This window comes from Microplitis mediator, chromosome 6 (assembly GCF_029852145.1).
Source record: "Microplitis mediator isolate UGA2020A chromosome 6, iyMicMedi2.1, whole genome shotgun sequence".
Taxonomy (NCBI): domain Eukaryota; kingdom Metazoa; phylum Arthropoda; class Insecta; order Hymenoptera; family Braconidae; genus Microplitis; species Microplitis mediator.
Window position 1 is genome coordinate 9,511,500 of NC_079974.1, and position 27,614 is coordinate 9,539,113.

Genomic DNA, 27,614 nt, shown 5'->3' on the forward strand with positions numbered 1-27,614 from the left:
TTTCATCGCGATTGACCAGAGCTTTGCTGTCATTAGAAATATTATTATCAGCCCCAATGATTTCTTCTCCTTTACTTTTGGATATACTGGCAAATGATAAATCTTCTTATTTATAAATGCAAATATAAATTTGCGATTCCAAAAAACTTTTCTCATGTGACATAAAAAGTTAGGTGATTCTGTAAATAATGCCGAAGGAATTATTTATTATTTAATAATACGTATAAATTCTTAAGGTAAATTTCATACGCTGAATACGAAAGTGCTGATAAAAATTCTCGATGGATTTAGATTTTAAACAAAAATCTACGACAGTAACAATTTATAACACTGATAGCAGTTGCTATTTAGATTGAAATATATCATTTTTCTGTGAAAAAACATAATTAAAAATTTTGTGACCGTATTAAAAGCTTGAGCTTGAGTATATATGTTGAAATTGAAATCTGATTCATTTGTTTAAGAACCTCGATGTACTTGAAAAAGTATTAGACATTGAAGAAACACTATTGATACTACAACTATTAAAAAAATCACTTACAAAAGTTCAATAGATTAATTTGAGCAGTTTTAAGTAAATTTAAATCAATAGCATCCGATTTGAAAGTTTCTTTGAGGACTAAATATTTTTATTTTTATTGGAATTTTTTCGTATAGATAAATATTATTTCCTTTTTTTATTATTTTCTTTTTTTTGTGACCAATTATTGATTACTAGCATGTGAATACTCTAGTATTTGAATGTTTAATTATTCAATCACTTCTGCATCACTCATTTTTCGACTAAGTATTGAAAATTACAGCGCGAATTAAAATACTTATAATTTTTTGTAACAATTGCACCTTTTTTTTTTATATAGATAAAGGTTCAAACCTTATTTTTGAATAAAACTATCTTTGCATTCGTATTCAGAATATAATTCAGATTATTGAGTCTAAATGGTATGTTAATACATTATGATTATCATAACTTTAACTCAATTACAATACCCAGCAAACTAAAACTTTGAGGCGGTTTTATAATCATGCACATCCAATACAAAGTAACTCTACAATAATTTTTTACAGATAATTTTATTATTTATAAAATTACATTAATTTTTATAATTATTATTTACATTACCTGTAAGTATCAGTTCTACTACATGAATCTGGATAATGAGTAACATGACAGACAATAATCATAAGTTTTCTTTTCATCCGAAACTCATCTATGCTGGTAAACATGATCGTGATTCGGAAATAATCCCTGTAAATTAATCGAATATGTAATTTAAATGATGTCAATAAATTAAACAAATTAATTTAAAGTATGAATCACGAGATGATCCTGAAGTTAGCAGACAATTGCAAAAAAAATAAAATAAATATACGCACATGTAGAAAATTTTAAAAACTACTGGTGAAATTTTTTCAAATATTTTTTTTTATGATTTATCGTGTAAAAAAAGATCCAAAAATTATTAGACATCTACTAACTTCAGTATCATATCACGAGTTATATATGGAGTGTGAGTGTAGCAGACATCAGACAAATTTTAAATTATAAATAAGTAGAGAAAATAATTTAAAAAATGATATTTATAAAAAATTCACTTATTAATTTTTAAATTTTTTAAATGCGCATTTTTTTTTAAATTTTATTTTATCAATCATTTACTCCCTGTGGAAAAGGTCTTATAAAAACTCATAAAAAAAATTGGCTATGAGAAAACAATCAGTATTTGTCCACGAAAAATCTCAAAAATTCTGATACAATTATTTTCTCATAGCTGGTTCATCAAAAAAATTTTTTTCTTAAAATTCTCATATAAATTATCAGAATCTATAAGAAACAGAAGCTGTGATATTGTGATTATAAGTATTTATAAGTTTTCGAAAAATGTAAAGTTTACAATTGAGTAGATTTTGGAAATGAATAAGATTGTATGAGACGATTTCTGAAGTAATCATAAAAGATTTGATACTGATTAATCAATGTGAGTATAGTCATTTTCCGTATAGTTTATATGCTAAATTATTGAATTTTTTAGCATGAATTCAAAAAATTTCTATTATATATACTCAAGAATATTTGTATGAGTATTTACGCGGAAAATCTTTAGCAATCTATTCACGAAAAATCTATGAAATTGAGTCCGTTTATTTATTCATCAAAAATTACTCTAGTAAACATTAATCTTAAATATTAAAGTCATGATACATAATGGGATACACCATAGTACAACCCAAACAGGTACTTGTTGGTCTGTCAAATGACAGAGGAGTACTCGAATAAAATCGTATTGAAATTTGGAATATAACACTTCTGAAATATATGTCTTACCAGGGACACTACAAATCGTAGGCGCGATCTCGTGGCCAGCACTGAACTACTCCCGCTGCTGCTGCCTAGCACCGGTGACTTTCCCCTTCTCCATATCGATCTTTTCTCCCGAGGAATTTATTCTCTTGGCTTAAACAACTTTTGTTATTTTGTTCGGAGAATACAAAAAAACTTGCGTGAAAAGAATAGTACTTGTTCCGAGAAATTTTATTCTGTTTAACCAAAAAAATGCAATATCGCTACAAAAAGTAATGTATCTTGCACCAAAAAAAAAAAAAATGGGCAAGATACATTACTGGGTTTGTAAAAAAACACATAAAAACTTATATTTTCACTCATCTCCGAACAGTTAAAATATTTAAAGTACAAGAAATAGTGATAATATTAGTATTTTTGGTGTAAATTCTTATAAAAAAAAAAAACGAGTTAAGCAATTATTTTTGAATGAATCTGATAAAATTAATATTTTATGTGAATGGAAATTATTTATAAAATCTCATAAGTCCTCCATAATATTTTATAAGTAATAGCCTTCTAACTAAAACTTACAAAAACTCATAAATCACATAGCTTTTAAATTAAAATTAAATCTTTTAAGTTTTTACAAGTTAATTCGATTATAGATTTTCTTACTAATTCTCATAAAATTTTTATGAGAAAAAGGTCTGCATTTGTCCATGTGATTCCTGATTCAGTCTCATAAAATTTCGAAGAAATACATGTTAAATATTTTCTCATAAAATATGACAAATATTTTATGATATTCAATAAGATATTATCTCCTAGGATAACTCTTATTAAAACTTATAAATTCTGGAAATTTCGTATAAAAAAATAATCTTATTGAGATTTTGTAAGTATTATAACATCGGAATTCGCCTGATCAATTTTTCTTGAAAATAGATTAGAATAAACTGTAACAATCTTATAGAAGTGAAAGTACTTATTCAATCTCATAATCGTTGGCGGAATTCGAGTCACAAAATCTCATAAATTAAAAAATCTTACTTATTCTTTTAAAAATCTAGTACGGAAATCATGATAGGAAAACATCAAAAGCTTTGACTCATAGATGCTCATAAAAATTCATATGAGAATTTTTTTAAATCTCATAGATATTTTCGAAGCTCATAGATTCTCAAAAAAAATATTCAATATCTTATCAGAATTTATGAGAGCTTTTCCACAGGGCTCTGTTTATTAATAATTTTAAATTTGTCTGATGTCTGCTACATTCACACTCATATTATTTTTCACTAAATACTAATATGATAATCTTTGGCGTACAATGATTTCCAGCTGTCTGGCCGTTGGATCCCATACTTTTCTACACTTGTCGTTGAAATGCACTTACGAAAAGTATTTTTTTAATTATTAACAAAAAAACTTTTAAAAAAACATCTTCAATTGCTGAAAGTGAATAGATTATTTTTACTTCGTTGGAATAACTAGAAAAAGGAATCACAATCAATAGACAATTAACTGAATTTTTAGTAGAATGAAATAAACTAAACAAAAAGTTACCTCTAAAGTGCCTTATCGTTAATACATTTTTGATTCTATTCGAATGTACTTCAACAGCATTGATTTAAAATTCCTGACCATTTTCATACGTCGTAATTTAAATATTTTGGTGAACAACAAATTATCCAAAAAATATGCATAAAAATGAAATTATTTTAAATTATTATTAACACTCTGTGCACGTATGTACCCAAATTAACGACGGAATAACGTAAATACGATTGATTATGCAATGAACTCATAACTTAATTTATTTTTCTGATAACAATAATCATTTTTACAGTAAAAATGGTTCTTTCAAAAAGAATGATCAACAAATCTATAACTTTAATAAAACAAATTCACAGACATTGCTAATTTAACATTTAAAGATTTTGAATCCGCGAAATAGTAACTTTTTTAGCAAAGTATCAAAAAAAGGAAGATACAAATATGAATAAAATAATTAATTTGTCAAAACTTGAAACAAATCTTTTTTTTTTTCGATGAAATGAAATTTTTTAAAGGTTGGAGAAATTTACTTTAATAATGCAACTTTCTTCAATAAATCACTGAACTCAATTATTCAGTAAATAAAGTACTCCATGTGGCAGAATTTTCGAATAGCTATTAATTGCCTTTGATTCTTTCAATGAGTCATTATAAAACCGCCACTCCCCTGATAATCTCCGACAATAAGCAATGTAATGAAATGAATGGAATCCGATAGCTCCACATAGTCTAAAAATTAAAATAAAAGTCATTATATAAATTTTTCAGTTGTACAAATAAAATAGTAAAATTATACTAACCTATAGCATAACTTCATCGCTTCATTTTGTTCAATAGTTAAAAAAGTTGGAAAATCTCGTAGCCTGCATTCCATACCTTCATCATCATTAGACAACTTAATATCTAATTCAATATATATATACGCATTGAGAACTTGTTCGCAGATTTGTGTCTTTTCTTGACAATTTGTGCAGAACCTTTCATATGTACCACTAAAAGTAAGCGCATCTTGCAAATTACCAAATCCCTTATTAATAAGAGTTTTATAGTTAACGCTTAAAGTTGGCCTAGTGGATTGGAAATCATAGCGAGTACAATTTGGTGATGGACATGAAATGTTCTCAAACATACTGGGGACGTTTTCAAATAACTTATTCCACAAGCTACTCACATTGTCTTGACAGTCAATAGCACGTGAGATTTGAATTGGTTTATTTTCCTGGCCATCATTCTATATTGAAGTTTGTTTCTTTTCTTTATCTCCGTAAATTTTTAATAAAATAGAAAATCGTTCTTGATATTAGTTTTTATTCACCCCATATTTCATTAAATTCAAAACCATTTTAAAAACAGGATTTTCAGAAGCCTCTAAAAATTTATAAAATTTTTTGTCCTCTAGTGCTCCATTAAAAAGTAACTGCACAATACTGTCTAAAGGACATGTATTTAGAGCTAAAAAAGCATCACCTTCATGATAAATTGGTCCACTTTTATTTCCATTTATCAACAAGTACGTTTCTTGTTTTTTATTATTGGGGTTCGTCGGTACATTTTCTTCATTAGTTTTAGGTTCTTGTTTTTTGATCAGATCATTAATTAACTTAACTTCAGGACACGGTTTAAAATATTTGCCTTCCTTTTTAATTACTCTACTATTTTTTTCAATGGCAATATCTAATATTTTATTTTCATGAATTTGGCTGATTAATGGAGTACTAGCTCTTAAACTATAATTATGAACATTCAGAATAGACTCATTTAAACTTGGCATGAATTCATCATCACTAAATGCATTGTCACTAATTATATTTTCGTTTAATTCCTTAGATGAACTTAACTTTTCTTTATGAACAGCGCCATTTTCAGAATTTTCATCAAATTTGTCTTCAGTGGGATAATTAAAATTTTTACCGTAGTTAATCCAGTCGAAATTAGTATGTTTCGGGTCGTTTCCTAAGTTTCGCCAGTTTTCGTTACAAAATCTTGAGACTTGACATCATTATCCGCTTTTTCTTTAAGATTGTCATTTGAATCTTCTATACTGACTGTTGATTTATCAATATTATCATCAACAAATTTCGTTAATTTATTTTGAAACAAAACAACACCTCCTAAAAGATTTGTCAAGTGAGCTTTAACGAAAACATCTAAGCGAGCCGGAAGAGCGATTTGTTTACGCAGCATTGACTTTAAATCCTTAAAATCTTCTTCAATGTATGATGACGTCGCTCTCAATTTTTTATTAGGAACGCAAACTTTAGTCCACAAAGGAAATTCTTTAGCAGCCTTAAGCAACGGTTCTTTAAATGGTGGAATATAAAAACTGTTTAGTGTCTTGCCAGTACTTATAATATTTTCTGCGCAAGCAGCCAAATCAGAAATCCATGAAGTTATTGTGGCGGAATCATGAATTGGATTTTGTACAGGGTCATTCAAAATGGAAATTTTTTCAAGGTCAAAGTCCATTGTTTTAATTTTTTCCTCAATTTCATTTATGAAGTTATTAGTATTTTTACTGCCAATGAGATCTTCTGATTCTACTCGAGCATCAAGAGGAGTTAAAGATTTATTACTATATGAAATAACAGAATCTTCATGTTCTGTACTGCAAAGAATTATCGTCAATACCAGAATTCTTTCAAAATTTTGCAACTGTTGGCATTCAATTAACAGAGCAATGCAATACAAATAAAATGATTTCACACTTTTATGAAATACAGATTTCCAACATTTCCAACCACTCACCGAATGGACGAAATGAGCGGTATCTAACCGAATATACGTATTTGGTTTAGTTATATTAAGATTCTTGACATTATTAAAACACAATTCAATATAATCAGACAGAGAACGATTGTTAAATGTTAAAGATACTGCATTCAACAGTGCAAGGGCACCATCACATACAACTTCGTGAGGACTGACTACTCCCAGCCGCAACCATTTCTTCAACCACAATGTTATAACATCTGTATCATGAACTTCAGATAACATCTGATATATTGACAGAGAACTGTTCTAAAAGTTTATCACGATTTCATATAAAAAAATTGTACTAGTGCAATTATTTTTGCAATCCTTAAACTTCTTGACTACTCCACCCGTAGCGTCAATACAAATTGATGACCATTGTCTATGCAAGCGACGATATTCCCGATAACAGTGTAGTTGAGTTGGTGTCGAATAAAATACCCAAAACGGTATAGTACTAACTAAATTAATAGAGTCCCGATAAATCATGGTTTGATCCATACACAGTAATGCTTTTATAAGATCTTGCCTATCTTCTGGCTTAACAGCAAAGTCATCTTCTACATTTTCTTTTTTTAATTGGTGCAGAACATTGGTTTTCAACATCACCAGACATTGAGTGTCCCCACGTTTAAGTAGTTTTTGTGCTTCAGCGTTTAAACTGGCTTTGACACCTTTGTTTCTGATTTCTTTCTTCATGTCTTGTCTTCTTTGACCTCTAAGTGGTCGATAACAATTTTCGTGCTTTTCGAAGCGTGTATCTCTACATTGCATTTTAATCATGACGTCACCATGTTCACCGGGGTCATTTTCAATATATCCGAATAAAAAATTTCTACATTTTTTACTTCTACAACGACCAACTATTGTAGCAAAATAGAGGTCATGTCGTTGAATTGTTCCTTTTTTAAATACAAATGCACATTTCAAACGATACTGTTTCCAGAACTTCAATGCCAGCGTGTCAGTCCAAACTTTGGGTTGAAACCCAGGATAGTTTTTATCATTTTCACGGATAGGATACGTTTTCTGGATAAAGTTCCATAACGGTCGTGGAAACTGAACATCAAAACTTTCGATGTTCTTCATAGCGAGTGTATTCGAATAAATATTACTGTAAAAATCTGGATCTCTTTTGTTATCATCTTGGTCATTATTGTTATCATCTTGGTCATTATCATCACTTTCATCATCATCATCGTCTATATATTCAACATTTTTATTGCACACTGGAACAAAATAATCACACTGCTCTCTGGCCTTTGTCAAAATACCTCGTCGATTTTCTTTAACATTCGTTCGTACACATTTATCATTCCACTTATTTATAAATTCGGGTTCTTTTGCCATCATAGCCCATACATCTGAGGACCACTCAGGTAATTGTTCAGATGCAAAATAACTTATGTATCTGACTAGTACATTAACAGCGTCATCAACAGGTACTTTTGATTTTGGGGGCATAATGGCATTAAACTGAATAACGCCTGAAAAAAAAAAAAAAAAAAAAAATATATATTAAAAATAAAATAATTACAAAATAGTTTATCTAAGTAATCTTACTTGAATTTTTGTATTTAAGTTTAATAATTGTTCAAAACAGATTTGTTTTGTTTATTTATTATAAAAATTACTTCAACTTAAACCTTAGCTAACTTCTAGGTATATTTACTCGTTGAATTTTTAATTATTACTAATTATTAATATATATATGAGAATTTTAAATATTGTAATTATAAAAAAATGACAGTGATATATTATTATTTTATTTATTTCAATGCATTTAAGTTTATTCGAAAATAATTATTTTTACACTGATCGTCATTTGTTTTAACATAATAATACTACTGCTGATAATAATAATAATATGTAGAAAGCCAAAAATTTGATTGGTTCGTACACAATATAAAAATATTGTTTTCATAGTAAAAAAATACTAACAAAAATTAAAAATCTGATAAAACTAATTAATTTTTGATAGAGAAAATAATAAATAAATTTTACCTTTTTAAATAATTAAAAAGGTAAATAAAACAGACATATTTTTATTAATTTAACTTTTAAACCGACTAGTTATCTACTTTATCGATCGGTAATAAACTTATTCAAATCTTTATTACTTAGAATTTTATATTTGTTGAAAATTATACTTAGTTATTTAATTATTTCTCAATTACTTACTCAATGTATTTTATATAAAAAAAATTGAGCACTAAGAAAATATTAATTGATTAATTATCATTATAAGGTGTTGTGGTAACAAAGGTATATGTTACTAAATTTATTCATGGTAAAGATATTAATTTTAAATTTCGATAAAAAAGTCTATTATTAAAATCTGCATTTAAAATTTTGAATAGGAACGAATTGTTCTATTCCAAATCAATAGTATATATATGAATTTTCGGACGATTTAAATAGTTTCAATTATATTATTATTTAAGATAAATATTCGAGCCAAGAATAGTTGAGACTGATCAATATAAAGTTTATATGGGGCATTCCACGCTAAATCGACCACTTTGAAACCCGACCCCTTTTGATTTGGGTGAAAATTTTTTCTCTTTTTCTACCTCATCGAAATGTTTCTCATAATTTATTAAAATTTTTTCACCCAACCAAAAAAAAAGTTATGAATTTTTGAAAAACATTATTTTTTTTTTAAATAGCTATAACTTTTTTAAAATTCGACTGGTTGGGAAGTTTTCTTTTGAAATTTTTGCTTTTAAATGTATTTTTTGAAAAAAAATACAAAGACATTGTCGCAACCTATCTTTATTGTTTTTTTTTCCATAAAACTGATTTTTTTTTTCGAAAAATTAAGTTAAAAAATCGAAAGACGTTCTGAATAATTTTTTTGTATTTATTTTCAAAAACTGCGGTTAAAAACGAAGAAAATGAGAAAAAAAAGGTTGTCTTTTGGTCCATTTTTAGATAAATGACAGGAATTAAAAAAAAAAAAATTCTTCTGCAGTCATTGTTTTATGATTAAAAGAAATTTTTTTTGAATTCCCATCATTTGTCCAAAAATGGACCAAAAGACAACCTTTCTTTCCCTTTCTTCGTTTTTGAATGTAGCTTTTGAAAAAAAATACGAGAAAATTATTCAGAACGTCCTTCTATATTTTTATTTAATTTTTCGAAAAAAAAATAAAATTTTTTCGATGATTACTATTCAAATAATTTGTTTTTATTTATTTTTTTCAAATTTAGAAGTTCTGTAAGCACTTTCAAAAATTTTTAGCATGTAATGAGAAATAAGGCTAGCTGAAAAATTTTTTTCAATTGGAGAAAAAAAATATAAATCGAAAAAAACATCACTCCGAAAAAATTTGATGATTTGCATAAAAAGTTAATGTTTTATACAATAAAAAGAAATCAAAAATCAAAAATGGTAATCATCGAAAAATTTTCGATTTCTTCCAAAAATCTAAAAAAAAACACAATAAAGATAGATTGCAATAATTTTTTTGTATTTTTTTTTTAAATACATTTAAAAACCAAAATTAAAAAAAAACGTCCCAATCAGTCGAATTTTGGAAACGTTATAGTTATTTTTTTCAAAAATTATATGAAACGTTTTTGATAAAGTAGGAAAAAAGAGAAAAAATTTTCCGCGAAATCAAAAGGGGTCGGGTTTCAAAGTGATCGATTTGGCGTGGAATGCCCCATATAAATTTCACCAAGTAAGATATAATAAGAACTACTAACACTAAGAATAAATAAAAAATAATTATTTTATACTTACGTATGAGTAAAAATAAATAGCTGTATGTTGGTAAACACATTTGATACAGCTGATGCATATTTTATGTATTTCATATTTAAAAATATTACTATTTTCACAAAAAAGTTGACTTTGAAGATTGTTCCAGTCAAAAATTTCATTATACAGAATCTGCAAAAGTAAATAATTAATTAATAATACGATTTTCAAGACACTTATTTTCTAATTAATTATTGACTATAAATAAAGAAAAAAAAAGAAACATACGAATTTGAACAGTGTTCCCGTAGATAATTTGTCCGAAGACACTGTTGAAATAGTTTTCCTGTAGAAACAAATACACACTATTAATGTATTTGACAATCGCCATTGATCAACATCAGTCTATTGGGGCTAAACAAATTTACAACATAATTATAATGTATTAAAATTTTTTACATTTACAGTGAACTTTCCTTATATTTGACTGGAGTCTCTCCCTATATTTAAAGTTTTTATATAGGTAAACAGGAAAAGGATGAGTTAAATCTAGAGAAAGGTCCTGGACGGACGAGTTAAATATAGGGAGCTTCACTGTATGGTAAAGAAGTTAACGTAAAAAAAAAAAAAAAAAAAAAAATAAAGATTGTAGTTTACGGCGTAAGCAATAAGACGAGTGTTATTACCTGAAAAAATTGAAATGGTAATCCTTACTACCAATACTTTTGAAATAAAGCCATTGCCGCACTTTGATTATAATCCAACGTCGTAAAATTTCTGACGTTAACTAACTTACTGCTTTTTATTGAAATTTTTCGAAAGTATAAACAAAATCTGCAAGACAAAATCAATTAAATAAGTGTTGATTTATTTTAAAATTATTTAATTGCTTTCATCTAGATGATTATGAACAAGCATTAACACAGAAATTAAGTTTAATATTTGAACAACCGGTTTATTAAATAATATAGAACAAAAAAAAATTTAACTAACGCAAGAAACGTAGAAGTTAAATAAGAAATAAACAGTTATACGGATACAAATCAAAAAAATTTTTTCTGAGTTTTCCCTACAAAAACACATCCTGAGCTTATTTGTACAAAATACGCCATTATCGAAGTATAAAATTTCAAGCTTAAAATTTTTTTGTTCCCTTGTTAATTAAATCGGAAACATAAAATCGCAATCAGGACGTACGTAATATTAATATTTAGGTATCTAATTTTAACAGGCATCTTATTTTACGTTCCTGCAAGTGTAGGAACTGGTGTGTTGAAAAAAAAGTTGCCCTAACATGACACACCCTAATAAACATAGTTAATTCGATGTAATAAAATCGCTTTCACGCAACTTTATTTTTAAACCTATTTATTTATGAAAAATAATAAAAAAAACTTACTTAGTTTTTGCATAGTGAGAATTTCGCAAGAACTTAATTCTTATTTTTTTGTGATATTTCCAAGTTTTCATCTTTTGAATCAACAAAAAAATCAATGAACTGTGGAAGCTGTTCATTCTGCAATCATCTTGATAACCTTGAATACTAAAATTTATAAATTACAACTCATTTCACATAATGAAAATAATTAATTTACTCTCTAAACATGAATTGGTGAAAATAAATTAATGTTCACTAATTCCAAGTGCGAACTGAACCACTAATTTCAAAAAGTGGTTCGATTGGCACTCAGAATTAGTGAATATTCACTTATTTCACTTATTTATGTTTAGAGAGTACTTCTTTGTAAGTATGTAAAAATTTGAACTGACTCTGATCCTCTGGTGCTGGTGAAAACTTTATTCAAATATTTATCAAATTTTGGCCAATCTGTATGATCATGGACTTTACTATCTCGGAGTTCAAGGTGGAGTAACCTCATACAGTTGGGCATCTTTTCACGATAGATCAGCCTTATACACGTACTTCTAAAATTGACTGGATTAGTAAAGTAATATAAGCCTCTTAGATCTGTAAAAAACTGTATTTCATGTAAATGTTAACAGGCTTAATACTTACGAATTAATTGAAAAAAACCTTCCTCGCATGTGTACGTAATACTAAGATGTTTTATCAATATAAATGTAGTAAATAGCTCCGAAAAAAAATTAGGGTTACAATAATTTCGTGCTATTATTATCGTTAAAAAGTTTTAAAAGAGATAGTTCATCTCTTGATAAATGGTAAACAGATTAAGCTCCCATATTAATTATAAAATTAATTGATTAACACAAATTGGAGCATTCACCAAACAGTTTAATAAATAAAATTACTTGTAATAATGATGCGTGTGCTTACATCACCTGTTACGCCACTAGGTGACACTGTAGTTATTATCTTTTAAAATGCAGCGGGAAATCTTTTAATCAGTTTAAAATACTGAATTATGAATATAAAAAGGAACGAGAAACAGGTTACTTGCATAAATTTGTAATTAAAACATAGAGTAAATTATTTTTTTTTATTCACAAAATGCAAGTATTAAAGGTTTCTGTAGTTTAATAGGCATTTAAAACTAGAAGCGGGGGCTATTCATACGTTATAAAGTCTTTTTAAATCACGCAGCGTGGATTTTAACAACATTTTTTTTAAGTATGAATAAAATTTTCCAAAAATATAACATTCTAATGAATCCAAATTTATTTCACTTGAATAAATAATTTTTTTTCCTCGTTCGAGATTTTATTCTTTCAATTTTCTCAATCTAGAAGTACAATCCGATTGAAAAAATAATAGTTGCTTACAAAATTATTGCGCATATTATTATTATTATTATTAATATTATTATTATTATTTGGGATCAGATTCAAATAGGCCGCGTAATTTATCAGAAGTATCCGCGCATTGGTACTGCGCATGCGCAATAAAATCTAATTAGCCTTTATAAAAAAAAAGTTTATCATTAAATTATAACAAAAGTAAGGCCGAACAGTTGTTTTTTTCGATCGAACAGTTATTAAATAGTTTTGAACTATAAAAAAAAAAAAAAAAAAAAGTCGAAAAATCTAAAGTTGGCGCTAACTTAAGAGTCAAAATTTTTTTTATTTAAGAAAAAAAAACTAAAAGCGAACAATTAATTAATGTAACGGGACCTAAGTCCGCCTTCGCCGACCGGAAGCCGATACCTCACCCTTTTGGGCATACTCGCGTTGCGTGTGGTCCCTATCTTTGGCACTACCATATATTATAAAAGCGAAATGTGAGCATAAGCTCACATTAACTTACCCATTAGGCATGCATTGCATGTGGGTGTCTCACCAACAACCACCACGAGTCCGACCTCATTCGGACCCAAACACTTCTCCCATTTCTGGTCAAAGTGGGGCTTGGAATGGATCCCCCATGGTACCAGACTTCAGCTCTGGTGAACCGCTTGCTAGGTATAGTGGTGGGGCGCGCAAGTTCTTCCCCAGCCCATAAGGGCTACCTCCACTAGGAATATATTCACCAAGATTTCAGATACGCCATTATAAACACATACCCTCATCCATCACTCAATGAACTCTAATCTACGAGTTTTATTGTGGACGCCATTATGTTTTGAGGCACAAAATGGCGGCGGATGGTCCACTCGTGACTAAAAGCGAACAATTAATTAATGTAACGGGACCTAAGTCCGCCTCCGCCGACCGGAAGCCGATACCTCACCCTTTTGGGCATACTCGCGTTGCGTGTGGTCCCTATTTTTGACACTACCATATATTATAAAAGCGAAATGTGAGCATAAGCTCACATTAACTTACCCATTAGGCATGCATTGCATGTGGGTGTCTCACCAACAACCACCACGAGTCCGACCTCATTCGGACCCAAACACTTCTCCCATTTCTGGTCAAAGCGGGGCTTGGAATGGATCCCCCATGGTACCAGACTTCAGCTCTGGTGAACCGCTTGCTAGGTATAGTGGTGGGGCACGCAAGTTCTTCCCCAGCCCATAAGGGCTACCTCCACTAGGAATATATTCACCAAGATTTCAGATACGCCATTATAAACACATACCCTCATCCATCACTCAATGAACTCTAATCTACGAGTTTTATTGTGGACGCCATTATGTTTTGAGGCACAAAATGGCGGCGGTTGGTCCACTCGTGAACTAAAAGCGAACAATTAATTAATGTAACGGGACCTAAGTCCGCCTCCGCCGACCGGAAACCGATACCTCACCCTTTTGGGCATACTCGCGTTGCGTGTGGTCCCTATTTTGACTCTACCATATATTATAAAAGCGAAATGTGAGCATAAGCTCACATTAACTTACCCATTAGGCATGCATTGCATGTGGGTGTCTCACCAACAACCACCACGAGTCCGACCTCATTTGGACCCAAACACTTCTCCCATTTCTGGTCAAAGCGGGGCTTGGAATGGATCCCCCATGGTACCAGACTTCAGCTCTGGTGAACTGCTTGCTTAGGTTTAGTGGTGGGGTGCGCAAGTTCTTCCCCAACCCATAAGGGCTACCTCCACTTAGGAATATAATCACTATGATCCCAGAACTCGCCATTATAAGCACTTGCCCTCATTCATCACTTAGTGATCTCTAATCTGCGAGCTTTTTGTGGTCGCCATGATGTTTTAAGGCACAAAATGGCGGGGGATCCCACTCGCCAACTAAAAGCGAACAAAAGTTAATTTTTGGCGAACAGTTACAAACAGTTAACGAACAGTTAAATTAGCAAGAGAAAATTATGGAAAATTAATTTTCCCCCGCCAACTTAAGACAGCCCGTTCAATTCAGTATTGAAATAAATAATATACGGAAAAAACTTATATTATTATTAATTTTTTTTACACGTTTACTTTTTTTAGACCCTTGATACTTATTTTCACTTCTTAATGCTGCGTCCATTAAAATTAAAAATCGAAGATTAGGGGCAAAGTGGGCCCCCTAAAAAATTTCGGATTTAAAATTTTTTATTCTTTACACGTTTGATAATTGCAAATAACTATAAATGAATTGTATTTTAATAATATAAAACATCATTTTAATCGTCTGCTGTGATATAACTTTGTATCTGTAATTTTATGAGGGAAGGGTGGGGCAGAGAGGCCCCCTAAGCCGATTATTACTTTTTATGACTTTCAACCATCAGGTAACTTAACATTTGTCCTAATTCAAACAAATTTGTGAACATTTTGCCGAAATTCTGAAAAAAATTTTTTATTTTTGGGCAGAAATAGTGAATTTCATTTATTTATTTATTTTTTAAAATTATTTTCATCATTCAGAATGTATTTCATTCTCTTGAAAACTATGTTTAGTTTTAAATTACTCAAAAAAAATTTTTTAAGGTGTAATAAATCGTTCCCCCAGGATTAGTTTAATTACTAATTGTTATTTAATAAACACGAGCATCCTGTAGTCACTACGTGACTGACCAAATATCACTACTGAATTTATAAAGTACGCAAAAAAAAGATTTCTTGCCGCAAAAAATTTTAATTTGTACCAAGAAATTTTACGCATTATCAATTAAATAAAAAATTTTTCTTGAAGCGAGAAAATATTTTTTTGGTCAAGAAATAATTCCCTGCACCAAGTAATTTTTTCTATTTCTAAATAAATTATTGTTTCCAATTCACAATTCAAAAAATTTCTTGGGGTAAGTAAAAATTTTCTGTAGGTGAGTAAAAATTTTTTTGTGTCAGTGAATCCTTTTTTTTCTATGCACACTTTTTTGGCTTTGAAAAGCTTCCTAAAACCAAAAAGGGAGCATAAAAATCTGTAATCTTGGAATAAATAACGCGATATAAATAATATAGCTGTATATTCAGTGACATTCGGTCATATTTAGTGACAGAATAATTAAAGTATTAATTTATTTAAAGAAAACAAATACGATCGTCTTTTTTCTCGCGTAATTTAAATGTAATTCGAATGATATAGATAAATCTATTTATCTCAATACTTGGCAATTTAAAAGAGTTTAAAGTATAAAAAGGCACAGACTCAAGTCAAGACATATCTAATGATACCAATTTCAATAAAATTAACTAATTCTATCATGTAGATATGGCGGGAACCAAATTTCCCTTATTCTCTTAATGATATAAATAATTTAATATTTATTTTCTTTATCAAATATTTTATTATTAAATATATTTTGTTATTTATCTAATATATTTATTAAAAATATAGATTGCGGATAATTTTGCCTTATTTAAAAAATTTAATCAATTAAAAAACAAATTATTATTTTCAAATATTTTTAGTGGCAAAATTTGGCTCAGCTATAGAGTACCAGCCGAAAAATGGATTAATGTATTAAATTTTATAATTTGACGACAAAAATATAAAAGAATAATTTATTTAGAATTTTCAGCTGGTCCATTTTGCCCCAAGTGTCATATGTAGGATAAAAAATGCGCAAAAATATCGGATTTATAGTAATTAGACGGAAAAAGAAAAAAAATGTTTGGATCAAAATTTCAGAGGGGCCTCTCTGACCCACCGTCCCCTATCTTTAATCTTTAACTTTCCTAATGAATTTTAGTTAATGGACAGTTTTGGTGGTCTATTTTAGCCCTCATTATATAAGAAATTTCGATAAGCTTAGACGCAAGCGCGTCAACGCAACAGTTGGCCTCGGTAAATTTATTTATTTTAAATAAATTTACTATTTTTATAAATAAACCAAGGCGAAATTTACCTGTAAAATGTATGCATAATTGGCTCTAAAATATGCGAATGGTCATTTAATGACGGGATGGACAAATTACATGCCAAACAAGTCATGCATCATGTTGGTGTCGATGAGTAAATTAACATGCGACAGGTATATTGCTCCATTGGTTGAAGTGAGAAAACATTATAAGATGGCGCCGGCCGAGGTGCCGGCATGGGACTCACGTGCTGCCATGGTCAGACGTGGATAATCTCTTGTGAGAGCAAGGTGTGTTGCTTGTTGCTGCCAAATATTTTATTAAGACGCCATTTGAGTTAATTTGCATAATTGAAGAGTTATTGGCATTTTGCATAATTATAGTGATTGGAATTGTGGCCATTAATTAATATTGCCATTTAAATTTCAACCAATGGAGCCCATCAGCGTGTTATATTACAACGATGACTGTGAGTACCTTTGTGTGTAATACATTGGCGTGTAATTTGTCCCGCGTTGGTGGCCATTCGGGTATATCTCACGTGTGAGTGAGAGAGAGCGTCATAAATATAGATATATTTGCGCACTTATTTGTCCTGGCGACAAACGTTTATCCAGAACTTGGAAGTTTTAAATTTATGATTTTTTTATTAATAATTATTGGTAACCGTTTATATGTTGTTGACGGTAAATAATTATTAATATCCACAGTTATTATTTATTGTTTCTTCTTTTTGAATAATTATTGGTGACCGTTCACATGATTGGCGGTAAATAATTACTGATATTTACAAGTATTAGTTTATATTAGTTAGTAATTATTGGTGACTGTTCATATGTTTGTCGGTAAATAATTATTAACATTTACGTTATTTATTTGTTACATATTAGTGGACAATATTTTACAATTATTTAAATATCACCAGTGGGTTTGATATTAGATTGGCGTTAAACAATTAAACATTTGCGATTATTTATTTGCATTATGTGTTGATGATTTATCGGTATCTGATTATTATTTTAAACACTGGTGATTATTTGGTGTAACTATTTACAATTATTATCAGCTAGTATTATTGGTAGTAAATAGTTACAGGTGAACAAAGTATCATTGAATTTTCTGCGTATTCCACAATTAATATTGTGATAAATTTATATTGTGCGCATAGTAATTATTATTATTTATACTTATTCGCTATCACGTGCGAGTGATAGCAAGACGAATATTTTTTTTATATATAACTATTGTTTGCGTTAATCGACTATTAGTCAAGAAATTATTGTGAAGTGAATTTTATTATTTATATTATTGTTAATACTTGTTGAAACATTTTTTTCATGATTTAAAATATATCGGGTTGATAAATGACTACCAACCCGGGATTTTTTTAAATTTTATTATTTATTTATTGCATAATATCTCTTTCTTGCTTTTCTAATTTCTAATAAATTAAAATGAAGAACTGATATTAATATTTTATAGTGACTATTACTTAATATTAGCGTACGATAATTTAGATATCTAGTTTAAATAAGTAATCAAACAATCTATTCTTGAATGCTTCAAGACTAGTCGCATTTATTATTTCAGTTTGTAATTCTTCCCATAGACGAATTGTAGTAACAACAAAAGATGTTTCATAAAAAGTTGTACAAAAATTTGGCATTTTAAAGTGTTATGTCCACCGCTTAATTTTTAATTATTTATCCGGGATTTCTCCCTTTGGTAGCGATAGTAATTTTGGACAAGCGGGTTGGAGGGTGTGGACAACAATAAAGAATACGAGGAAGAAATTATCTTCCTATAATTTATTATTTATAGTGGATCTTTTCGAAAATTAAGAACCTAAACGCCTTCAAAGAGACTGGTGCTCTTGTTTAAGCCAAAAGTATTTTACGAATGATAGAAAAATAGTTCTTTCACCTACCTTTCGATGTCAATTCTTCTAGTGCGGCAGCTATTATCCCTCCAGGACTAAACAGCTCACTCGACCTCCCTGTAGGGTTAGTAGAATGGGTGCGGCTGGGTTGGTAGGATGATATCTTATGTACTACTTTCGAATGAAACCGCAAGGTTGGAGTGATGAACTTGATCTTTTATTGTATTTTAAATCACAACGTCTTATCTGAACGTCACTTGTTCACTCTAGTTTTTTACTTTTATATAATTTGTATTATAACATTATTTATCTTATCGGATATTTTAAACAGATTTTTATCTTTTAAATTTTACCGGATACCTAGATCGATTTACAATTTATTCAAAGTGAATTTTGGAAAACCGTAACTGATAAATTAATATCCCATACGAAACTAATCAGCCGGATACCTAGATCAGCGACGATTACATATTGCCACGTCGGAAGATTTCTGCAATAAGATGACGGGCTATCGACGCCGTTTACGCGGACCAAGAAGTTTAAATAAAACTGAGGCCCTGAGCCATGGTGCTCAGGTTTTTTATAAACTTTGCTTTGACAATTGATGGGGAATTTTCAATTATCGTCATTGGTGGAAGGTGACGACGGTTTATTACTTATTCGTTAAACTTATTGCAGTAATCTTCCCACTGCTTTTGTCGCATAAAAAGGTGAAAAAGCTGACGCTGCGTTTTCGCGCGCTTTTCAAAGAGGAGCTCAGAAATAATTATTTTAAATAATTATAAAAATTAAAAAATCTTATTTGGACATAACAATCCCCCGGAAAGTAAGAGGGTTGCAAAACTCTCTTGCTTTCCTAAACATATGTCCCCTCTTTTAAGAAGCTCGCGATAACACTTACAAATTTAGTTTAAAAAAACTTACAGCTAAATATATGAAAATATTTAAAATATAGAAGAGTACATCTGAGTGTCCTAATATTTATCGTGTATACGTTGTAATACACGTATATATATGTTTGTTAGTACAAATTTATAAAGTTTTTCCCCTGAAATCTACAATTTCCATCACCAAAAATAATAATTATTCCTAAATATAAGGATTAAATATTAGACTATGATCAATTAAAATTAGGGTTACATTTATTTATATAATCTTTTCCCATGCATATGATGCATACCCATATACTTATATATATACATATATATTGAGACCAATCGCTTTTTGTCTTGCGATTTTTACCAGCAGCCACCAGAATTCGCGGGTTGAACCCTGGCTTAGGCTGGCCTCTAACAAATTTTATTTTTATGCTGGACAGAGCAGTGGGCTGGGGTTCTTGCAAAGCAAAGACCCGCACTTATTCAAACTCGGCAACGTATATAAAAAAAGGCTTATCAACTTACCTCACGGCTGATAATTTTTATACTGCTTTCTTACAGCTAACTTACTTATTATTTCTAACTTAATTAATAATAATTTATCGTATTAAGTAATCTCACCAGTATATTAAAATAGGGATAGAATAAGGTGATGAATAAAATAGGGAATTTATTAGGATAATGTGCAAGGTTATTGCCAATTATAATAGATTCAATTACTTACAATAACGGTTCACGCAGAATACAAGAATAGTGGTCCTGGCTGGCACGCAGGATACGCAGTAGTGACCACGTGGAATGAATCCTTATCACACTGATTTTATTATTTAATTTAATAATATTACCGCGAATATGTCGCCGGTAACGTATAATATTTTATATGCTTAAATTTAATTATAATTAAGAACTAATAAACAATACAAAAAATACTATTTTGCAAGTTAATTGCCCGGAAAATTATGCGGTTTACAAAATCTAAAATATCGCAAGTATAACAATTAATAACGTCTGAACGTTAACGGATCCAGGATCGAAGTGGTGACCGATTATTTTTGGGCATAGGGCTCGCCTCCTGACTGTCCCCACCTCTTCCTAACCGGCATGCGTCAACGTAACGAGTTGTCATGTGACCACGGCACTATGACATGTGACATTAGACGGCAACGAGACGGAAAAAAAGCGGGAACCGCAAGGCTGAAGGCGACGAAGACAATTCACATTGTCTTAATATATACATATATTGTAACGTAATATTTCTTAAAACTTATTTAAACCCAATAATTACTCAAAACTTTTTACTCGATAAATTTACTCCAAAACTCAAAACTCAAATTACTCAAAATCGGGCTACGTTACACTTCGCCCACCAATCACCCCTCTCATCTCCTCCAGATCCTGACGGGCGCCAGCCGACTTTTATTTCCCCGGTATCGGCAACCGGTCTAAACGTACACGTAAATTAAAACCTAAAAACTATACCCTTTGGAGATGAGAGACATGACCGGTGGTAGCGGCATGTCCTGGTGCGCTCAGTATGCTAGGTTGTGGAGAGAGGGTCGCGGTTCTTTCAATGCGAAAGAAGCCGATTAATTAACTACTATAAAAGACATAAAATAGCGAAACAAAATTAAATAAAATACCATAAAGATGACGCGAGAGCGACGCGGAGGGCCCAAAAGACCCGCGGTCCAATACTTTCGGTCCATCACGCAAATAAATACCTGGGCAAGACATCGGGAACCTCTCGACGACGACGAATCACAAACTTAATACACTACTAAAAGAAAGATAAACTAAAATAAAATATAAATAAATAATGCGGTAATTTGCGACAACTATCACGACAAACGGCTCCAAGAGCACCATACACCGGGCTACAGGCTCCAAAACGACGAAAAGTCTAGGGTGGCGGTCGAGGTCCACCGTGGCGACTCTCCGACTCACTACCGCTTACTCTAAGACTCCAAACTCGACTACTGGGTCGACTCGTACACGAGCGACGCCAGGTCTCAACTTTTCTCTTCAACGGCACTCGCACAACTGTTTCACGATAATCTCCCACTCTAACTCGCTTACTCTACTCCATCTCTTTCAATCCTACATTCTCGCTTCTCCATCCATTCTTACCTTCACAAACATACAAGCGGTGGACTCACGGGCCTTCCCGTAATGTCACTCCCCGTGATATCCGAAGTTAGCGAATTGTTGGCTTCCTCGAGCATCGCAAACGAGGCCTGCCATCCCCCAAATAACCGTACACGTACCCCAGCTAACTTCGAGTACCACCATGAAGGGGCGGCGACATCTCAGTCGCACCTCCGCAATCACCACGTCAACCCCGAGGGCTAAGCCTAGGCATAGTCGTCATCACTGGTCGGGAGGCACGTTATATTGGCCACTATCCGCGACACAGCTAGACATCCCCCGTTAAATCCACGCTCCATCACACAGACACTCAAGAAACATACCCCATATCATACACGTACTCTATCACGCACTTAACTGATCATACACATTTATACTCCATATACTCAGCTCACTATTCACTACCCTCAACTCGACACACATACTCACATTATCTCTCTCTAGCACACAGACTCCCACGTACTCCAACCTTAAATCCCATCTCCTCGGCAATGTAACGTCACAATATATATTAGGGTGCTTCATTTCGGAGCCAGATTTTTTTTTCAAGTGCATGTGGAAATAACCATAGTTCAACACAAAAATAAAATTTTCGCGCATGAAAAAAATTCTATGTCGATTACAGACCTAGCTCATTGAAAAGTTCGATTTTCCCATTTAAATAACATGGGAAATTTTTTTTTTAGCTTTAAGTATTTTTAACCTCGTTAACAAATCAATAGATCAAATACACTAAAACATATTTTGTAGGAAATTGAACGCTCTACAAAAAAGGTCTCTTATCATTTTTCGATTAATCCATTTGTTTCAAAGTGATTAGAGCTCGAAGTAAAGTTGGAGATCGTTTTATTTTTCTGGTGAAACTATCAAACTTATCTCAAAAGGTTATAGATTGTTTTTGGTTGCCAATTTTATTCTCTACAAATTATTGTCAGTAAAGTTTTTTCAAATTCCACATTGTTTTCTAGTTATTTTCATTTTAATTTCAAGCTCCGAAAAAAGTGGTTCTGATCGATTTCAAGAGCTCGACATTGAAATGGAAATAACTAGAAAACAATGCCGAATTCGAAAAAAACTTTACTGATAATAATTTGTAGAAAATAAAATTGTCAACAAAAAAGACCCTATAACATTTTGTGATAAGTCTGATAGTTTTACCGGTAAACTAAAAAGGTCTCCAACTTTACTTGGAGCTCTAATAACTTTTGAAAAAATGGATTTATCGAAAAATGATAAGAAACCTTTTTTGTAGTGTCCAATTTCCTGCAAAATATGTATTAGTCTATTTGATCTATTGATTTGTTAACGAGGTTAAAAATACTTAAAGCTAAAAAAAAAATTTTTCCCATGTTATTTAAATGGGAAAATCGAATTTTTCAATGAGCTAGGTCTGTAATCGACATAGAATTTTTTTTCTTGCGCAAAAATTTTTTTTTTGTGTTGAACTATGGTTTTTCCTTCATGCACTTGAAGAAAAAAAATCTGGCTCCGAAATGAAGCACCCTAATATACATATATATATATATATAAATACATATATAAACTTTTGAACCAAGTGCATTTCCTGACTCAGCTCGTCGAGCTGAGTTTAGAGGTACCAAATTTTTAGAAAATTCAATCATGAGGACAATCACAATAGTTAGATTTTTATGAAATCTACGAAGAATAATTTCTGAAATTTTCAAAAATCAAAACTCCTCCATTGTGACGTCGTTTCCGGTGACCCCTCGAAAAAAAGGTGCGTCCGCGTGGTCAGCATAACTCCTGACAGGATCATCTAAAATGAAAGAACAAAAAAAAGTGTTTTAGTTGAGACCATAAACTCGTGCTTGAACAAAGGAAAGAAAAAAAAAGTAAAAATTGGAATATTGGCAGACATTTTTCCAAAAAAATGAAAATTTCGGTCAAATTTGCTTGACATTTTGTTTTTTTTTAAATAGTTGTAATTAAAAAAATAAAATCCTTCGTCCAAGTGCAAGTAAATTGTATCTTGAACACCTGTTTAAATTTTCATCAAGATCGGTTGATTAGTTTTCGAGAACATTTGACAACTTACTTTGAAAACACGGTTCCGAGAAAAACGCGTTTAAAGTTTTGAGTAACAATCAAAGTGGAAAAAAAATGTTTTTTGTAACTTACAGTGAATCGTCGATTCCTGGGCCATAAAGTAAAGATCCTGCAGCAGTTGCAATGTCCAGGGCATCCTTTTGCTCCTGTCGATGACGGATTCTGGCTTCGCGAGTCTCGCTCGCAGATTTTTTTCGGCTGCGCACACACGGTTTTCATCCGAAATTCGGGCATATTCGTGGGAGTTTCGGCCTAGTTTTAAATCCATACCGTGCATAATTAATAATAAAGCTGATGTTCCGTCATTGAAGATACAAGCAGCGACCAATGCCGCAATATTTACAATCTTTGAACCAGCAGGAAGTATTTTTGGAGTAATTTTCCAGATCAACTGGTTGAAGCTCTCGTTGTTATTTTGTGTGAAACCACCAACACACCGTTCGAGAAGCTCATCCTTACTGATATCATCATATATTGGTTTCATAGCAATCAAAATTTCATCTGGTAATGGAGTATACTCATGTTTAAATGATGAAAAAGTATTTGTAGCTGATGCTCGTTGCCAAGCGTACCAAGAATCTGGACCTTTTGGGCAGTTATCGTGTTGAGGTTTTGTATCTGTAGAGCTATAGTAATAATAGGTAGCCCATATAGCATCTTTCATTTTTTCTACTGATTCACAGTTTCTACTTATCGCCAAACCACAGTACACAGTTCATTTGTCTAATAATTTACTGGTCAGTTTACCTTTGCCAGAAAGAGTTTTTTTTGTTTTTTTTTACTTTTTAATATTTTTTCCTCAGTTGTTTTCTTTACTAACTCACGCGAACGGGTCCCCATTCTTTTTTGCACGTGTCCAACGCATTCTTTATTATTGATAACAAAATCGTCACCGTAAGGTTGGGCATTGAGAAGACCAGAGTAAGTTTTTGAGTCCTCATCTCCTATATAATTTTCGAACCTCAGTCCATATTTGACAATCAAGCGTTTAAACATTTCAATAATCGATGAGACTTTCATGTTTCCTGATGCTCTAGTGTGATTGGCGGTGCATTGATTTGTTTCAATGTGTTCTTCTTTCCATTCTTCATATTCTGCAGCATCTAATTCTTGACTTCCAGCTAAGAAAATCGACGATTTTCGAAAAATTGGGAAGTTATTGTTTTCACCCCGATTTGCGAAAATCGAAATTTTATCAGATCTCGACGTTTTGAGGTCCTAGGAAGCTATTCTGAGTATTTCCAGAATGATGTCCGAGTGTCTGTATGTATGTATGTATGTATGTATGTATGTATGTGTGTGTGTGTGTATGTGTGTATGTGTGTGACCGGTCTATAACTTTTTAACTAATGAACCGATTTGAATGGTTACGGCGGCAATCGAAAGAGCTTGTTGGCCATCAACTTTTCTGAAAATTCCAGATCATTTGATCAAGTAGACTCGATAATATTGGCGAATTACGAAAAGAAAATTTTTTTTTCAGTTTTTTATTGATTTCTTAGAAACGACTTATACGATCAACTTCAAAATCTAATCAGCTTTAGAACTCAATAAAATACGCCGATTGCCGCCTCAACCATCAAAATCGGTCAATTTGTTCCTGAGATATCGTGGGAGAAAGAAATGCTAAAATCGGTTTTTTTCGAAAACAATGGCACACAAAAGTATTTTCGAGCTCGAAGAGCCCGAAAATGTATCCACAACAATGTTTCCGAGCTCGAGGAGCTCGAAAACAGCGGGAAGTTTTGGGGCTGGCCCGCAGGGACAACCGATAGACAGATTTTTTTTTTCCAGCTTTCACATAACTTACAATAAGAAGATTACACCAACACATCCAACACTTTTCCCGAATAATATCCGATTAGTGAACTCACACCACATAGTGATGAGAAACCACGTTTTTTCCAGGTACCGTCACCGGAAATACTCACATCTGTCGTATCTTGTCATTCGTTTTCAATATTTGTAAATTGTTTTCCTTCTTCAGCAGCAGATGAGAGTAGAGTCTGAGTAACTGTCTCAATACACTCATGTATTTTATCAATATAAAAATCGTATGTAGACTGGTTTAAAAATTAACTGCTTATGTCCATCAAACCGCAGAATTTCTTGCATCCGGCGAGCCTTAAGCCCAATATTCTCATAACAAAAATGAACCGGCGATTTAATGTATACATTCTTCTGATTTTTTGACAAGATAAAATATATTTGGAATCACATCGTTCACATTCTACTACGATTTGATATCCCAGACCAAATTTCGAACATTGCTTAAACTGTACTTTACCATTACACAATTGATCTTCATCTTCATTGCCAATAATGTTAGAACACCGCACAAACGATGAGAGAGTTGAGAAAACCAAGGCAAAATCTATGATTGAATATTGGAGCGTGTCCTCTTCTGGCACGTGCTCTTTATCATCAGCTTTTAATTTTCTTGCTGAGGTGCTCCTGAAGGAACTATCATCAGTTTCTGGATCTTTAGGATTAAAGGACTGTCTTCTTTTTCTCGGTCTATCTTTTCTACGAGCTCCAAGGGTTAACTGTTTTCTTGAAATTTGATGCATTGTTTATCAACTTCAGAAATGACACTAGATAACCACAAATAATACCACGTTTTTAATAAATTATATGATAGAAACTTGGGATAAGCTCAAATGAACCTCGTCCTTCAAGAAGTAATCACCAAATAAAACATTTTAAACTAGTTTTCCTTAGTAAGTGAAAGCAATATACAACAATGACAGACAAACAATAGACGAGCAGCTGCTCACTATACCTGAGGCGCGCTGACCCTTCCATACCTGACTTGGAGCGCACACCTTCCAAAGGCTGTATCTCCGAAACTATTATTCGGATCGACTTTAAAATTCAGGATAATATTCTTGAGATGTTGTAGAAATTAATAAGCCAAAAAAAAAATCGATTTTTTGAACCCACGAAACCCATGTAACCCCTTAATAAAGTAATAATTTTTATTTACCGGATTATTTTCGCGACAACTTTATTTTATTCCGGCTGTAGAGCCTTGAGTAAATACTACAGAGTTTCGAACACTTAACGGTGGCAAAGCGAGACGTGACGGAACTTTCGAGAACACGATATTGAACGGCTGGAGAGCCTGAACTATCCTTTTCTTTACGTGAGATCAACGAAAAGGTATTAAGTAATATATTATAATTAATCAGCCAGATTAATGATTTAATCAGAGGCCTTTTAATTATAATTTACCTTTACTTTCTTTCAGCAGCCCTTGGAATTTTTTAGCGATGTTCTGCTGCGGGCTGTGATCAATTGTCGATGTTTTCTTTCAAATTTCCAGGGTTTCCATTGTCCGGTTTTCCTCGTCCTCTCTCTTTATCTTCGCCACCAACTATAAATTTGTATTGTAATTTTAATAGTTAACCTGTCAATGAACAGTACGTATAAGTATTTTCATATAGTTAATTAATAGGATGGCCTCTAAGAGCCAGGTAACAATTGATAATTAATAAAAATTAATCGCCTCGTTCCACGTGAAGCGGACAACTTTTATATTTACCTTTTGTTTTCTACGTCTGATCCTTTTGGGTGTCCGACGAACTCTGTGTATTCCTCGTTCCGTTGACACATTTTATATCTCGTTCCACCGTTTTCGGTTTACTCCCGGAAACTTAGTCTATGGGGGTGGCGAATATTCGGGTCTCGGTGATCGTGCGACACCCGGTGACTAGTCGCGTTACTAACTCGCAACTTACGAG

The 27,614-nt window shown here is 31.7% G+C and overlaps 1 protein-coding gene and 1 long non-coding RNA gene across 4 annotated transcripts; both read right to left on the reverse strand.

Moving 5' to 3' along the window:
- Nucleotides 1–4,328: 4,328 nt before the first annotated feature.
- Nucleotides 4,329–5,569, reverse strand: LOC130669392 (uncharacterized). 2 transcript variants are annotated; one of them, XM_057472269.1, is made up of 3 exons: nt 5,013–5,569; nt 4,642–4,833; nt 4,329–4,570 (listed from the first exon to the last, which is right to left on the reverse strand). In XM_057472269.1, the coding sequence occupies exons 1-3, from the start codon at nt 5,069–5,071 to the stop codon at nt 4,408–4,410; spliced, it is 414 nt and encodes a 137-aa protein (XP_057328252.1). In that variant the 5' UTR covers nt 5,072–5,569; the 3' UTR covers nt 4,329–4,407. The 2 variants fall into 2 exon arrangements, with proteins under 2 accessions (XP_057328252.1, XP_057328251.1); XM_057472268.1 differs by having other exon boundaries at nt 4,642–5,569.
- A 6,000-nt stretch (nt 5,570–11,569) lies between these two features.
- On the reverse strand, nt 11,570–12,596 carry LOC130669587 (uncharacterized). Of its 2 annotated transcripts, none has more exons than XR_008990222.1 (3): nt 12,316–12,596; nt 12,069–12,224; nt 11,570–11,841 (listed from the first exon to the last, which is right to left on the reverse strand). It is a non-coding gene; the product is annotated as an uncharacterized LOC130669587 (long non-coding RNA). The 2 variants fall into 2 exon arrangements; XR_008990221.1 differs by having other exon boundaries at nt 12,069–12,234.
- Nucleotides 12,597–27,614: the final 15,018 nt, after the last annotated feature.